Genomic DNA, 17,566 nt, shown 5'->3' with positions numbered 1-17,566 from the left:
CGCTCACAGTACTTTACCAAAAGGTGACGTGCGCCACGCCCAACTTTGACCAAGAATAACGTTGCGCAGGTGAGCGAACCACTGAGCGGTGCGGCGGGGACAGACCGGTAGAGGATAGGAACAATGGATAATGAGAAGGAAAAGTATTTACAAGATGACTAGAATGTATGTCGTTTACCCTGTGTAGAATTAATAGCCTATGGATATTTGGCGTCGAAAACTATTTGCAACCAGTATCAACAAAAAGTTTCAACGAGGCTAAATTGCATCAAAAAAGGAGAGAGTAGGCTATGGAGCAGCTAGATGGCGCTTGGCTGGATACAAGTGCCCCTTTCCCGGAGGAGATGCGGATTTCAGTCCGGAATGCGACATCGACGGCGGAGGCTCGGCTCAACTTGTCCCCCCGAACTAAACTGGTTCTGGAGGTGCTGATGGTGTTGATGTGTCTCGGCGCAGTCACAGGTGTGTGTCATCATAACGCAGATGTGCAACTGCAAGGAAAACCTTTTATTTTCATACAGCTCATGAAAATTAACTTCATATTCTCCAAAAAGTGAATCACTTTTTAGTTTTCACTGACTTCCAGTTATACGCGTTATCTTCATTGTAGCATTAGACGCCCTTTATGTTCCCCTCCTCCGTACAAGCCATTGGGCTCCTATAATGGTTTTAATTGAAATGTTGGGTTTAAGAGGTGTTAAACCCTGATTAAAAAGGCTCAGAACACTGATTAAAGATGCCCTGAACACTGATTTGGAGAGCCTTTTATGCCTGTGTAAAATAATCAAGGGGAAACGCTGGCGTGATGCCTGCTGTTCAAGCCCCGCTGGGTGCTGCTATACATTGGTGCTAGATGTCTCTCTGTGATGTGCTTTCTTTTAGAATGACACTGGCCATGTTTGCGATTAAAGCACCACAAGCATCGAAATATTGTTTTTGATGTTGCCTAATTCTTTCAATGGATTTTGTAGCAATGGCTTTTCTTAGAAAAATGCTTTGAGACCTCTACAGAAGGCCTACTCTGAAACTTGCTGTATAAATTAAAGCGGCAATCAGCAGTTGAAACAACAACCAAGCGTTGTCCCTGCCCCCGTTCCTCTACACAGCTGACGGTTGGGCCTGAAGAAATATAACCACTCTCAAATTCCTAGACGGAGCTATGGATGCAAGGACTGACCATCCAGGAGATCAAATGATAGTTTTAACCATGTTGAGGCTATATTGTGTCTTTACATTTACTTTGTTTACAAACGTTGGTGTAAAACAAGTTTATATTTTTGGTTTTGATGAGGTATGACAGTTGCACTAAGCTCATGAGGCATTTATAAGTTATATTCTTCAACAATCAATGGGTACACACAGATAACTGCCAAAATAAAGGAAACACTTGCGTAAATACAAAGTGTATATTGAAAGCAGGTGCTTCAACACAGGAGTGGTTCCTGAGTTCATTAAGCAATGATCATCCCATCATGCTTAGGGTCATGTATAAAAATACCCAGTTGCCCATTATTTTGGCTACCGTGGCTAGAAGAGATCTCATTTGTGGGTGTGTCAGTCACCCAGTCAGTCAGTCAGTCAGTCAGTCAGTAACCAGATCCCAACCCAACGGAACACTTATGTGAGATTCTGGAGTTTTCCACCATCATTTTCCACCATCATCAACAAAACACAAAATGATGACATTTCTCGTGGAAGAGTGGTGATTCATCCCTCCAATAAAGTTCCAAACAATTGTAGAATCTATTCCAAGCTGTTCTGACGGCGCGTGGTGGCCCAGCGCCCTATGAAGACGCTTTATGTTGGTTTCCTTTATTTTGGCAGTTACCTATATCATTCATTTACAGAGGTGGGACCGAATCACTATTATTCGGGTCACAAGCAAGTCTCAAGTCATAAGGTACAAGTCTCAAGTCCAGTCACAAATAGAACTGGTCGCGTCTGGAGTCAAGTCCAAGTCGTGCATTGTAAGAGCAAGTCAAGTCTCAAGTCAAGTAAAATAAAACATCGATACATGTAATGACTTCAACTACAAATCTGTGTCTATTTATTGAGGCTACGAGACAGCCCTTTTCATAATTTTGTCTACAACACATTTTGATTATGTAATAATGAATTTGAACAACAAATTCCAAATGCAAGCTTCATAAGTAAATTATCAATTTTAATCAATTTCGACAAACCAAAAGACAAGTAGGCCTATGCTAGTAATTGTTTCGCTTGATGGCCCATTGCTGGTGAGCTTGTAAAGTAAACACTTCATATTATTTTGGAGCTGCATATTTATTTATGGAAATCTTCTCTCTCTACAATTTGACGTTTGCCGGCACCCGATCCTATAGTTGTACAGAAAATCAGCAATCTGTTCGCGAGATCATGTTTCCTAAACGTTTTGACCGGAGTGCGCCAAAAAGGAGCGGTTCAACGCTCGAGAACTCCCGCGCACGCACATGCACACGCGAACACAATCTCTGAGCAGATGTAGCCTGTCGTTGCCATAGAAATAAGAATTCATACAGCCATAAACGGTTATGCATTTTCAAAACACAAGATACAGAAATAAACTGCGTTTTACACCTGCATTTTGAGCTGAAAGTCATTCATGTCAATCAATATCAACTAGGGATATCATGTCACTTCACTTCTCTAGAGCCCAGAGCAAGCAGCATCATAACGCTTCGAACACACCGACAGTGTTTTGGCGCAAATTAGTAAGCGGCATAATCTAGATATGTATGCAACAAAAGTTCAACATTCACCTTCTGCTACCATTTCTGTCAAGCGTTTACGCATACAGTTTGACGCATACGTTCGATAAATCCAACGTATGCACCACACCGAACGCACTGCAACTGCCTCTGCAACGCAATGCTGCAAAGCAAACGCAGCGTTTCATTGGAAATGAATGTAATTCTGGTGTTCCAAAACGCAAATTTACTGTAGGTGTGTTCGGTTACAAGGCCTACCCACTGTATGCAGCGGAGGTTCTGCATTCACTATAGACATAAATTCCCCAGAATATGTTACATCATCATCCCATAAGTATTGAAGGCAGTGCGATGTTACAGCTGTCTTATGACATACAGCCAATACGTAGAACTGAGGTACTATATATATATATATATAGCTTAATTAACTCACCCAAACTAGGCCTATCTGAAATATGAAAATGATAAATGAAATTGCCAGGTAGCCTGTTGTTCTGGTAAAGATGCTCTGTAACAGATTGCTGAGCTGTATATGGATAATAAGATGCTCTGTAACAGATTGCTGAGCTGTATATGGATAATAAGATGCTCTGTAACAGATTGCTGAGCTGTATATGGATAATAAGATGCTCTGTAACAGATTGCTGAGCTGTATATGGATAATAAGATGCTCTGTAACAGATTGCTGAGCTGTAAATGGATAATAAGATGCTCTGTAACAGATTGCTGAGCTGTATATGGATAATAAGATGCTCTGTAACAGATTGATGAGCTGTAAATGGATAATAAGATGCTCTGTAACAGATTGCTGAGCTGTATATGGATAATAAGATGCTCTGTAACAGATTGCTGAGCTGTATATGGATAATAAGATGCTCTGTAACAGATTGCTGAGCTGTATATGGATAATAAGATGCTCTGTAACAGATTGCTGAGCTGTATATGGATAATAAGATGCTCTGTAACAGATTGCTGAGCTGTATATGGATAATAAGATGCTCTGTAACAGATTGCTGAGCTGTATATGGATAATAAGATGCTCTGTAACAGATTGCTGAGCTGTATATGGATAATAAGATGCTCTGTAACAGATTGCTGAGCTGTAAATGGATAATAAGATGCTCTGTAACAGATTGCTGAGCTGTATATGGATAATAAGATGCTCTGTAACAGATTGATGAGCTGTAAATGGATAATAAGATGCTCTGTAACAGATTGCTGAGCTGTAAATGGATAATAAGATGCTCTGTAACAGATTGCTGAGCTGTATATGGATAATAAGATGCTCTGTAACAGATTGCTGAGCTGTATATGGATAATAAGATGCTCTGTAACAGATTGCTGAGCTGTATATGGATAATAAGATGCTCTGTAACAGATTGCTGAGCTGTATATGGATAATAAGATGCTCTGTAACAGATTGCTGAGCTGTATATGGATAATAAGATGCTCTGTAACAGATTGCTGAGCTGTATATGGATAATAAGATGCTCTGTAACAGATTGCTGAGCTGTATATGGATAATAAGATGCTCTGTAACAGATTGCTGAGCTGTATATGGATAATAAGATGCTCTGTAACAGATTGCTGAGCTGTATATGGATAATAAGATGCTCTGTAACAGATTGCTGAGCTGTATATGGATAATAAGATGCTCTGTAACAGATTGCTGAGCTGTATATGGATAATAAGATGCTCTGTAACAGATTGCTGAGCTGTATATGGATAATATCAACGCAGACTACTCTGTTTTTACCAGGCAAAACCTGAGAGGATGAAACAAGTGATTTTTGGTCACTTATCTGGATATGTGCGGGGCGGCCGATGCTGCAGACTGGTCATTGGTCAACACTCAGTACGCACATCTTTTCGGTTCTGAAGCACAGATGAGATGTTTTTGAGAAAGGAATTTGGTGTAATGCTATCGGCCTATGTTGGTGACCAGATCGAATAGGCTTAGTTACACATATACAATATGCAAATGGTAGGCTATACCTATGTAGCCTATTAAAACAATTTCAATGAAAAATATATTTTTTCCATTCAGTTTCACACTCTGACCCCCAAACCCCTTCTCACGACCAACCCCCACTTTGAGAACCACTAGCTCATCCGACCTGTGTTGACTGACAGTTTGCTGGTCCAATCAGAGGGCCGAGTGTGCGTTTCACTACCCAATCTCTTGCACTTTTTTTGCAAGCTACTGTGTCTGGCTGCGTGGAGAGTAATCCACCAAGACTCTGTGCCACAAAATAAGTGACAAAATGTTACAAAACCTGGCCAGATAATTTCATGTCATCAGTCTCATGTCAAGTCCGAGTCTTGAGGCTCTAAGTCTAGCCTCAAGTCATCAAATTTCTGACTGGAGTCAAACTCGAGTCCAGGTAATGTGATTCGAGTCCACACTGTTAATTTATACATCCAAAAATGACTATAGCAACTGCAGATTGCCCCTTTAATGGAAAGTAAAGATCCATGTGCCTCTAATGCTGTCATATTATGTGTGTGTGTCTGTAGGTAACATCCTGGTGATTGTGATAGTGGCGGCCACCAAGACCTTCCACTGCGTGACATCAGTGCTCATTATGAACCTGGCCATCAGTGACCTGTTGGTTGGGGTTGGGGTCATGCCCTTCATAGCTCTCTCCATCATGAACAACGGATGGGTCGACTGTACTGTAAGTCTGACCTAGGGCTTCTATTCATCTGTGTGTGTATCTGTGTGAGTGTGTGTGTGAGTGTCATTGCTGTTATAGTGCCTCTAAGCAGTCATATGGTTAATCTGTAGTGTTTTAACTCACAATATACCATAACCCGGGGGTGTACCATAACCCAGGGGTGTACCATAACCCAGGGGTGTACCATAACCCAGGGGTGTACCATAATCCAGGGGTGTACCATAATCCAGGGGTGTACCATAACTCAGGGGTGTACCATAACCCAGGGGTGTACCATAATCCAGGGGGGGACCATAACCCAGGGGAGGACCATAACCCAGGGGAGGCCAACCCTCCTAATGGAGAGCTACTGGGTTGTCAGGTGGGTAGCTCTCCAGAAGCAGGGTTGTCAGGTAGGTAACTCTCCTGGAGCAGGGTTGTCAGGCGGGTAACTCTCCAGAAGCAGGGTTGTCAGGCAGGTAACTCTCCAGAAGCAGGGTTGTCAGGTAGGTAACTCTCCTGGAGCAGGGTTGTCAGGCGGGTAACTCTCCAGAAGCAGGGTTGTCAGGCAGGTAACTCTCCAGAAGCAGGGTTGTCAGGCAGGTAACTCTCCAGAAGCTGGGTTGTCAGGCAGGTAACTCTCCTGGAACAGGGTTGTCAGGCAGGTAACTCTCCTGGAACAGGGTTGTCAGGCAGGTAACTCTCCTGGAGCAGGGTTGTCAGGCAGGTAACTCTCCTGGAGCAGGGTTGTCAGGCAGGTAACTCTCCTGGAGCAGGGTTGTCAGGCAGGTAACTCTCCTGGAGCAGGGTTGTCAGGCGGGTAACTCTCCAGAAGCAGGGTTGTCAGGCGGGTAACTCTCTAGAAGCAGGGTTGTCAGGCAGGTAACTCTCCTGGAGCAGGGTTGTCAGGTAGGTAACTCTCCTGGAGCAGGGTTGTCAGGCAGGTAACTCTCCAGAAGCAGGGTTGTCAGGCAGGTAACTCTCCTGGAGCAGGGTTGTCAGGTAGGTAACTCTCCTGGAGCAGGGTTGTCAGGCAGGTAACTCTCCTGGAGCAGGGTTGTCAGGCGGGTAACTCTCCTGGAGCAGGGTTGTCAGGCAGGTAACTCTCCTGGAGCAGGGTTGTCAGGCAGGTAACTCTCCTGGAGCAGGGTTGTCAGGCGGGTAACTCTCCTGGAGCAGGGTTGTCAGGCAGGTAACTCTCCTGGAGCAGGGTTGTCAGGCAGGTAACTCTCCAGAAGCAGGGTTGTCAGGCGGGTAACTCTCCAGAAGCAGGGTTGTCAGTGGCTGCCCCTTCCATAACACTAGCGAGTCTTTCAAAACTTGATTTGATTGTCTGTGTGTGAGAAATGTGTCCCATAACAGTGACTGGACTGGTTAATCTCATTCTCCTTACTTCTGTCTGCTAGGACCCGTGTCTGACTGGTTCATCTGTTTCTCCCTACCTTCTGTCTGCTAGGACCCGTGTCTGACTGGTTCATCTGTTTCTCCCTACCTTCTGTCTGCTAGGACCCGTGTCTGACTGGTTCATCTGTTTCTCCCTACCTTCTGTCTGCTAGGACCCGTGTCTGACTGGTTCATCTGTTTCTCCCTACCTTCTGTCTGCTAGGACCTGTGTCTGTATGTGGGGTACACCTCCTCAGTCTACTGTACAGCCTCAGTCCTGACCCTGGCAGCCATCGCCCTGGACCGCTACCACTCTATCATGGACTGTCTGCGCTACAGGTAATTCAATGATCCTGACTAACTACAAGACTATACATTTGAACCAACTAAAATAGATCTAGACAAATGATACAGTGCCTTCAGAAAGTATTCTCCAGATGGTGTGAATACTTTCTGAAGGCACTGTACTACTAACTGAAGATCTGCACCAATCAGATCTAAACATAGGACATCTCATTAGACTATAGATCTAGACCAATCAGATCTAAATCTAGGACATCTCATTAGACTATAGATTGTTAGGGCTGCGTCAATTCAATTCTGGTATCAGAACAAAATGTAACACTAGGCTACTGAATATATTTTCAGCTGTTTATTAATAGAATTAGTCAAGCAGAATAAATGGTAAATGCAATCTTCGTATATACGGGTTCACTGTAACACCTCGCAGGGCAAACAGAGAACTGAAAATGACATCATAAGTTCTTCATTAAATACTCTGACAGAGACAGTTCCTGCTCACTGCTGGCCTGTCAGAGGGAGGATGAGCGTGGTTTAAACTTACTCATCCTATCGTTGGCGTGCAGGCTGGTCCCAGCCTCTAGACGTATCTTTGTTGCCAAGCATAGTTGTCTTCTAGCTTATCTTCATGTGTGTACCCGAGAGTCAGACACCCAAGGACAGTGCCTGTTCTTAAGCCACAGCCATTCTCCCCTCTATCAGTTCCTCACATACACCTGTCCATGAGTGGCCCCACAACCAGGTATTGTGTGTGTGTGTCACGAGTCTACTCAGCCTACACTCCTACTAGCCAGCAACCCTCCAGTTAGTCATGTCTATTATATGTTGCTCAATCTATGTTAATACAATATAAACCTATTAGTGCATTACAGTCCATTCATACTTAGGCCTACATCTACTGTAAATGGTAATGCATCACATCTAATAAGTGAAATAAAACCCAACAAGATCTAGACCAATCAGATCCAAACCTAGGACATCTCATTAGACTATAGATCTAGACCAATCAGATCTAAACCTAGGACATCTCATTAGACTATGATCTAGACCAATCAGATCTAAACCTAGGACATCTCATTAGACTATAGATCTAGACCAATCAGATCTAAACCTAGGACATCTCATTATACTATAGATCTAGACCAATCAGATCTAAACCTAGGACATCTCATTATACTATAGATCTAGACCAATCAGATCTAAACCTAGGACATCTCATTAGACTATGATCTAGACCAATCAGATCTAAACCTAGGACATCTCATTAGACTATAGATCTAGACCAATCAGATCTAAACCTAGGACATCTCATTAGACTATAGATCTAGACCAATCAGATCTAAACCTAGGACATCTCATTATACTATAGATCTAGACCAATCAGATCTAAACCTAGGACATCTCATTAGACTATAGATCTAGACCAATCAGATCTAAACCTAGGACATCTCATTAGACTATAGATCTAGACCAATCAGATCTAAACCTAGGACATCTCATTAGACTATAGACCAATCAGATCTAAACCTAGGACATCTCATTAGACTATAGACCAATCAGATCTAAACCTAGGACTCTCAACTTAGATCTAAACCTAGGACATCTCATTAGACTGTAGATCTAGATTAGAAACAGTTAAAGCAAGCACAGACATTTCCTTCAGAATGGAACTTTTCTAGTTATTTATATTATTATTCCAGTTCCCACTGTACCCTGTGGAGGAAGGGTGCTGTGGTGCTGTGGATCTGGCTCCAGGCCCTGGTCACCAGCTGTCCTCCTCTGCTGGGCTGGAGCACTGTGTCCTACATGGCTCCCATGTACAGGTTGGTGTGGGTTCGATTCCCGCTGGGGTCAAATATACTAACAATGTATGATCTCAAAATGTATGGAATGTAAGCACTAAAATGTATGTTTGCTTTAGATAATGTGTAATATTTCCTGTGAGTACAATGTATCAATAATTGCTATTACTCATTCTTACAGTGTTGTGTAACAGTGAGAAATTCCAATACTTACACTGTGCAGTACTTCCAGGACATGTTACAGTAATAAGGTCACTAATGTAAACAATCACCATGTACTATTATTTCAGCTGTGCGGTGAACTGGAAGAGCAGTCCCAGCTACACAGCCTTCATGGCTGCCCTGTCCTTCCTCATGCCTGCTGCAGTGATCCTCTTCTGTTACGTCATTATCGTCCGTGTAGCCCGGAGCCACGCCAGGAGGATCCACAACCTGGAGGACCAGCTCCAGAGAAACACTGGAATGCCGAGCTCCTCCTTCCCGACCGAGATGACTTCTGAGCGGACTAGTCCGAGGTGTCTAGGTGCCCACGATCCTTCCACCTCCAGGCTGGTGTATCATCTGAGTGGGCGGTTTGTATCTGAGACCCATGGAGAGTTTGGGGACGGGGTTCCTTCAGGGTCAGATCATACTGCTGGAGCTCCACAGACCTCCAGCCACCCAGGCTCTACCTCCAGCTCCAATGCTGCATCCCGGAGACTGTTCTCCTTCCTGGCCCAACACGCCCCCCCATGGCCACCCCCACCCGCCCCATCCGCCCCACCAGAACTCCAACTCTAATCACCTCCATCACCACGGGGTTGTACGTCTCTTCCTGGTTATCTCCGCCTTCTTCCTGTGTTGGACTCCATATATAGGCGTCGCGCTAGTCCAGGCTACGGAGACCGCCCTATCATGTAAGTCCTCCTTAGTCCCGCCCTCGGCGGTCACCTTCTCCTATTGGTTGGTTCTGTTGAACTCAGACATCAATCCTCTGCTGTATGCTCTGCTCAGTCAGAGGTTCCAGGGGGCTCTGCGGTGCCTGAAGCAGAAGATCAGAGTGCGCCTGGGGGGGAACGTGGTGGGGAGGGGGGGAGGCGAGACCAGGGGTGAGGGAGAGGAGGGGAGGAGCAGTGAACCATGTGACCCATGTACTCTGACTTCCGTCCATCCCCGCCCCCATTGGCCCCGCCCCCAGTGGCCCCACCCCCATCCTGGCCTAGTATGTCCTGGGCCTGGGTCTGACATCCACAACCCACCTGTAGGAGAGGGGCTGAGACGGGCCTACTGCTCTTCCGTCTTCACAGTCGACTCCAACTTCTCAGACAGCTCCAGGGAGCGTGTGTGTGGTGTGGTCCGCCCGGGTAGCTCCGCCTCTTCCTCCACCTCCTCTGGATACTCCTCCTCCTCCTGCCCCCTGTGGCAGGACTCAGTTGGAGGAGGTGGGGAGAGGAGTTCCAACAGGAGGTTGGAGTGCCTGCAGGTCCCCACCAGGACAACAGAGGGCAGCAGTCTGCCGTTCTCTGCAGCCACCAGAGACAGACAGGCAACCTTCTTCTATGGACAGATCACAGTGAGGGTAGAGCATGATGTATGCTAGTCGGAGCGGATTAAGATCTTTATGAACCATCCATCTGTCGTTGAGCAAGGCACTTAACTCCTAATGAAACATCTCCAGGAGTGCTGTACTATCACTTACCCTGCGCTCCAACCTCAGAGGACCAACGGCTCCATTCAATCACATCTGCTTCAGCCAACATCAGCATAGCAGTTGTTTTGATGGTGTCGGAGGCAGAACTGCGTTAGAGCTGTCAAATCCACAAGTGGCTCCCGGCATTATAGCTATAGCAGACATTGCCATTGGCTGCAAGGAGTCTGATTAACAGAAATCCTATACAGTCTTGTTTACAAGTTTGAATACTGGAATGTGAGATGTAATCTAAACCTTCATTAGGAACACTGGAATGTGAGATGTGATCTACACTGGAATGTGAGATGTAATCTAAACCTTCATTAGGAACACTGGAATGTGAGATGTAATCTACACCTCCATTTGGAACACTGGAATGTGAGATGTAACCTACGCCTTCATTAGAAACACTGGAATGTGAGATGTAATCTACACCTTCATTAGAAACACTGGAATGTGAGATGTAGTCTACACCTTCATTAGGAACACTAGAATGTGAGATGTGATCTACACCTTCATTAGAAACACTAGAATGTGAGATGTGATCTACACCTTCATTAGGATGATAGAAATTCCCCTTTTTATGGTTAAATTAGTTTTTTATTTGAACATAATTGTTTCAGGGAGCTGAACTTCTAGCGTGAGTGTGGCTGGTGTGGCTTCTTGACAAGCAGTTGCTCCCTTGTGTAAATGAAATCTGTTATTCTGTCTAGTTCCTGTGTAAATGAAATCTGTTATTCTGTCTAGTTCCTGTGTAAATTAAATCTGTTATTCTGTCTAGTTCCTTTGTAAATTAAATCTGTTATGCTGTCTAGTTCGTTTGTAAATTAAATCTGTTATTCTGTCTAGTTCCTGTGTAAATTAAATCTGTTATTCTGTCTAGTTCCTGTGTAAATTAAATCTGTTATTCTGTCTAGTTCCTTTGTAAATTAAATCTGTTATTCTGTCTAGTTCCTTTGTAAATTAAATCTGTTACTGTCTTTGTCACGTGTGCTCCCTCTCCGGCCTCTCGGTCACCAGGCTGCTCGTTAGGGCGCACACCTGTCACCATCGTTACGCGCACCTCCATCACTTCCCTGATTACCTGCCCTATATATGTCACTGCCTTTGGTTCCTTCCCCAGCCGTCATTGTTTCTGTTCCAGTTTCATGTCTGTGCATTGTTCGTGTTTCTTGTTTTGTATTATGTTTTCTTTTATTTATTAAATGATTCACTCCCTGAACTTGCTTCCCGACTCCCAGCGCACACATTACAGTCTAGTTCCTTTGTAAATGAAATCTGTTACACTGCCTAGTCCCTTTGTAAATGAAATCTGTTATTCTGTCTAGTTCCTTTGTAAATTAAATCTGTTATTCTGTCTAGTTCCTTTCTAAATTAAATCTGTTATTCTGTCTAGTCCCTTTGTAAATGAAATCTGTTATTCTGTCTAGTTCCTTTGTAAATGAAATCTGTTATTCTGTCTAGTTCCTGTGTAAATGAAATCTGTTATTCTGTCTAGTTCCTGTGTAAATTAAATCTGTTATTCTGTCTAGTTCCTTTGTAAATTAAATCTGTTATTCTGTCTAGTTCCTTTGTAAATTAAATCTGTTATTCTGTCTAGTTCCTGTGTAAATGAAATCTGTTATTCTGTCTAGTTCCTGTGTAAATGAAATATGTTATTCTGTCTAGTTCCTGTGTAAATTAAATCTGTTATTCTGTCTAGTTCCTTTGTAAATTAAATATGTTATTCTGTCTAGTTCCTGTGTAAATGAAATATGTTATTCTGTCTAGTTCCTGTGTAAATGAAATATGTTATTCTGTCTAGTTCCTGTGTAAATTAAATCTGTTATTCTGTCTAGTTCCTTTGTAAATTAAATATGTTATTCTGTCTAGTTCCTGTGTAAATAAAATATGTTATTCTGTCTAGTTCCTGTGTAAATGAAATCTGTTATTCTGTCTAGTTCCTGTGTAAATTAAATATGTTATTCTGTCTAGTTCCTGTGTAAATGAAATATGTTATTCTGTCTAGTTCCTTTGTAAATTAAATATGTTATTCTGTCTAGTTCCTGTGTAAATTAAATCTGTTATTCTGTCTAGTTCCTGTGTAAATTAAATATGTTATTCTGTCTAGTTCCTTTGTAAATTAAATCTGTTATTCTGTCGAGTTCCTTAGTATAGTTATTTCTTTTTCACATGTCCAACATATAGGGACAATTCAACACATTCTAAGACGCACATTGCAAATCATGTTAAAAAAAACTTCAGTGTGAGATACATATTTTATACTAATCCAGTAAACAAATAAATGTATTCAAAAAGAACATTTGTTATATAGTACATGTGATTACACTTGTTGAAGAACTAAGTGATCTAACCCACCGCGTCGTCATGTAATCAAACCACGCTCTATTCTTCTTCTGATGTGATAATCATATGTTGCATTTATTATTTCAGTGGAAAAGTCAGCTTCATTCCTTACAAAGGTTTACAGTTATGTCTAGCAATAATTCCAGAGGAATACAATATCATTATTATATTGTCATTACCAAGAATGACAATGGGAGATTACAGTGCTGATGTAGTACTTCTATTCAGGGTTGGCCTCAGTACATTACAATTCAGCCAACTTAGGACTGAAATTCCAATTCCAAACTTCAATTAAAATGTTCCTCAATGCTTTTCAATGAGGAGAATTGGAATTTCAGTTTACTTCCAGAATTGACTGAATTGAAATGGAACTGAGCCCAACCCTGTAGTCTATTGCAGAACAAAAAGAATAGGAAGTGAAGTGAATGGACTGGACTGCTCAGTTATATCTGGTCATCTCTGCATGCTTGTACTGTAGATGGCATGTCAGTCACTCGCTGTCCCTTCAAATCAGTGGTCAAACTAAACGCAGAAATAGAAAAACATGTCCATTTTTTAATAAGATGCATCACAGAGTTCGTTCAAGAAGGATGAGTGCAAGAAGAATGGTTGTTGTCGTTGTAGTGAGGCTGTGGCATGTCCAGTCTCCGAAGAAATAGAAAAGATAGATAGCACATGGTGAGTGTTGAACAGTGGTCATGTATACATTCACAACAAGGCAGAGGTTCTGCCCACGTCCTGTTTGAAGCCGCGCCAACATTGTGGTTTGTGTTTTGCTCGGTTCGTTACCTCATCAGTAACCCTGAAGAGTCCTCACAGTGGTTAACTTGCCTTAGAAACATAATCAATCGAATAAATGAAAACAGTATCTTAAAGACAAAGCTGGTTCCCACCACAGCCAGAACATGTTGTAGCAGATCTCACTATGACTTCAATGGGACTTCCTTAACGGGGCCTCAACCAAAACGCCACAGCCAGAACATGTTGTAGCAGATCTCACTATGACTTCAATGGGACTTCCTTAACGGGGCCTCAACCAAAACGCCACAGCCAGAACATGTTGTAGCAGATCTCACTATGACTTCAATGGGACTTCCTTAACGGGGCCTCAACCAAAACGCCACTGCCAGAGTAATCATTTCTACCCACCCCTGGCTGTGCATCTTGGGATAAGGTTTGCACAGGAGACAACACCCTTACAGATAATCACTTGCAGTTTGATTTGTCCCTGTGTGTCATTAGCCTGATCCCAGATCTGGTTGTGCTCTTTCCAACTCCCAAGCCATGACAATTCTATAAGGAGTTGGTAAGAGCGCATAAACAGACTGGAACCCAGGCTAGTGTAGCTGCAACACTGGCTAACTGACAGAGTATACCACTATAGTATGTCTGCTTCATGACAAGGTGACTTTAAAGGTGGGAAACCTACCGACAGGTATCAAAGCAGAGGCTTAGTGATAGCTAAGGAGGTTGAAATGACGTTGAAATAATGCAAATGTAGCTGCTTGGTTAAGTTTGGTTGGTCTGGCGTGTCGTGACTGAAGCCATGGGACTGAGCAGTGGGTGTCAGTCCTGGAAGCAGCTGGAGCTCTGGATCTGAGAGTGTCAGCCCTGGAACCAGCTGGAGCTCTGGATCTGAGAGTGTCAGCCCTGAAACCAGCTGGAGCTCTTTATCTGAGAGTGTCAGCCCTGAAACCAGCTGGAGCTCTGGATCTGAGAGTGTCAGCCTGGAACCAGCTGGAGCTCTGGATCTGAAGGTGTCAGCCTGGAACCAGCTGGAGCTCTGGATCTGAGAGTGTCAGCCCTGAAACCAGCTGGAGCTCTGGATCTGAAGGTGTCAGCCTGGAACCAGCTGGAGCTCTGGATCTGAGAGTGTCAGCCTGGAACCAGCTGGAGCTCTGGATCTGAGAGTGTCAGCCTGGAACCAGCTGGAGCTCTGGATCTGAAGGTGTCAGCCTGGAACCAGCTGGAGCTCTGGATCTGAGAGTGTCAGCCCTGGAACCAGCTGGAGCTCTGGATCTGAGGGTGCCAGCCTGGAACCAGCTGGAGCTCTGGATCTGAAGGTGTCAGCCTGGAACCAGCTGGAGCTCTGGATCTGAGAGTGTCAGCCTGGAACCAGCTGGAGCTCTGGATCTGAGAGTGTCAGCCTGGAACCAGCTGGAGCTCTGGATCTGAGAGTGTCAGCCTGGAACCAGCTGGAGCTCTGGATCTGAGAGTGTCAGCCTGGAACCAGCTGGAGCTCTGGATCTGAGAGTGTCAGCCTGGAACCAGCTGGAGCTCTGGATCTGAGGGTGCCAGCCTGGAACCAGCTGGAGCTCTGGATCTGACCTATGGGGGAAGTGTATCACAGCAGGTGGCCAATCAGTGTGGCTGTAGCTGGCTCTGGCTCTTCTCATTTGCTGGAGGCACAGTGAGACGTTCCATGGCTCAGCTTGATAGTGAAAAGCCCAGACAGATTCCTTCACACCCTAACATCTACAGGCTCCTGAGCTGGAGGGCAACCAAAATGTGAATTAACGTCAAATCCCAAATCGCCCCCTACCCCCTATGCAGTTGTGAAGATCTAAGAGAATTGAAAAGGTGTAAGCAATATGGTGGAAATTCTGAGGACAATATGGAACCATTACCTTACTGATTATACCTATCTAATAGAGGACAATATGGAACCATTACCTTACTGATTATACCTATCTAATAGAGGACAATATGGAACCATTACCTTACTGATTATACCTATCTAATAGAGGACAATATGGAACCATTACCTTACTGATTATACCTATCTAATAGAGGACAATATGGAACCATTACCTTACTGATTATACCTATCTAATAGAGGACAATATGGGACCATTACCTTACTGATTATACCTATCTAATAGAGGACAATATGGAACCATTACCTTACTGATTATACCTATCTAATAGAGGACAATATGGGACCATTACCTTACTGATTATACCTATCTAATAGAGGACAATATGGGACCATTACCTTACTGATTATACCTATCTAATAGAGGACAATATGGGACCATTACCTTACTGATTATACCTATCTAATAGAGGACAATATGGGACCATTACCTTACTGATTATACCTATCTAATAGAGGACAATATGGGACCATTACCTTACTGATTATACCTATCTAATAGAGGACAATATGGAACCATTACCTTACTGATTATACCTATCTAATAGAGGACAATATGGGACTATTACCTTACTGATTATACCTATCTAATCTTTTCAGATCTACATGAACTGCCAAAGTAGCAGGGGCTAGGGTTTAGGGGCTAGGGTTTAGGGGCTAGGGTTTAGGGGCTTGTGTCTGTTTGGAATTGGGCTGTGGAGATCTACAGTGCACTAAAGCCAAGTATTTGCCATTAAGTTGACACCTGAGGGACAACAGGGACATGCCCACTAGAACTCCGTCTCTCCTGCTTTTCTTCTTCTTTGGATCTTGAAGGTTGATGGGGACATGATGTTAAAGCCAGAAAGTCCATCATCAGTCTGACAAAAACTGACAAAAAATTTAATAATTATTAGTCTGTCAATCTATCCTTGTCTTTTGAAAAGCAAAGGCAAGTTCGCAAGTCTTCCCAGGCGTGATGTAAATAAATGCATCAGTCCAATGGAATGACTTTGAGGTATTGCTAAATGACGTGAGCCCATGCACCAACTCTGATGACTTCTAAAATGGTGGAGGTCAAGTAGGAAATAATTGTTTGTTGATTGTGAAATGAACAAACATTGATATGAGTGCTTTTTGAGTGAAATGAAAAGGTCTTGAACAGACCCAGACGGACTGATAGACCAACAGAAAGGTTTCCAGGCAGAAACGAGTGAGAGGGAAGGGGAAAGAGAGAGAGAGGTCAACCATGCAGGTCATCATGGCAATCAAGTGTCCAAGGTGGACTGTGTGTGTGTGTGTGTGCCTGCGTGCGTGCGTGCGTGTGCGTGCGCGCGCATGTGTACACTGTATGTGTGTCTGTATCTGTCCATCTGTTCATTCATCCATTCATGTGCGTGTTTGCCTCTGTCTGTCTGTTTCAGTGTGTCCGTCCATCCATCCGTCCCACCACATTTAACGGTGGTCAGTGTGGAAAGGTAGACATGGAGGTCCTTGCTCTCCTGCTCCAGTTGAGGCTGGAGCCGGGCCCTGCCTCCTCCTCGGCTGGTTCCTCCCGTTTACTCTGCAGCTTAGCATGGAGCTGGATGAAGCACTGGTCCCAGTCCTCTGGAAGTAGCAACATCAGGAAGCCCAGGCAGATGATCAACACGGCGATCAGACGCACTGCGTTGAAGTGGATCTCACACGTGTACAGGTCAACCACTGGAACACAACATAACAAGGGGTTATATTACCTAAAACTTAACCAATGATCAGGCCTTCATAACGCAACGCTGACAGAAATGCTATAACATTAACACAAACAGGTGCACAACACAACAAATCAATCTGGATCAACACTAGGGGAGAGGGGGGAAGTTGAGACATCCTTGTTTCACCCGGGGTAAGTTGTGTCAAGAGACCACTTTTCTTTTGGACAAGCTATGTTTTCAAAACTGTAATGCTTACATGATTCAATTTGATCACGGATTATGGGCAATGCAGCTTTTAAAGGTAATTTCCCATTGAGCCGACATATGCAGCGTGTACCGTGAATGGGATCTCTGTGAATGCAGTAACATTAC

General features: G+C 43.7%; 2 protein-coding genes across 3 annotated transcripts in view; one reads left to right on the top strand and one right to left on the bottom strand.

The window, feature by feature from the left end:
- Positions 1-100: 100 nt before the first annotated feature.
- LOC106613591 (G-protein coupled receptor 161) lies at positions 101-9,899 on the top strand. Its single transcript, XM_045687047.1, has 5 exons — positions 101-462; positions 5,226-5,386; positions 6,972-7,087; positions 8,749-8,871; positions 9,141-9,899. The coding sequence occupies exons 1-5, from the start codon at positions 291-293 to the stop codon at positions 9,628-9,630; spliced, it is 1,062 nt and encodes a 353-aa protein (XP_045543003.1). The 5' UTR covers positions 101-290; the 3' UTR covers positions 9,631-9,899.
- A 2,859-nt stretch (positions 9,900-12,758) lies between these two features.
- The window catches only part of slc35f3b (solute carrier family 35 member F3b), a 187,115-nt gene continuing 182,307 nt past the window's right edge, over positions 12,759-17,566 (bottom strand). For both annotated transcript variants that reach the window (XM_045687037.1, XM_045687041.1), the window contains one exon: positions 12,759-17,204. In XM_045687037.1, the coding sequence (XP_045542993.1) occupies positions 16,966-17,204 (239 nt within the window). In that variant the 3' untranslated portion in view covers positions 12,759-16,965. The remainder of the gene's footprint in view (positions 17,205-17,566) is intronic.

The sequence above is a fragment of the Salmo salar genome, chromosome ssa01 (assembly GCF_905237065.1).
Source record: "Salmo salar chromosome ssa01, Ssal_v3.1, whole genome shotgun sequence".
NCBI lineage: Eukaryota > Metazoa > Chordata > Actinopteri > Salmoniformes > Salmonidae > Salmo > Salmo salar.
The sequence above is the reverse complement of the archived record's forward strand: the minus strand, read 5'-3'. Positions and strand labels throughout refer to the sequence as shown.

What these genes read in the sequence shown, in the direction of transcription:
- LOC106613591 (XM_045687047.1), top strand. Translation starts at nt 291, where the DNA reads ATGGAGCAGCTAGATGGCGCTTGGCTGGATACAAGTGCCCCTTTCCCG. An exon ending in ATGGACTGTCTGCGCTACAG is followed by an intron (nt 7,088 to 8,748) that starts GTAATTCAATGA and finishes TTATTATTCCAG; the next exon opens with TTCCCACTGTACCCTGTGGA. An exon ending in TACATGGCTCCCATGTACAG is followed by an intron (nt 8,872 to 9,140) that starts GTTGGTGTGGGT and finishes CTATTATTTCAG; the next exon opens with CTGTGCGGTGAACTGGAAGA.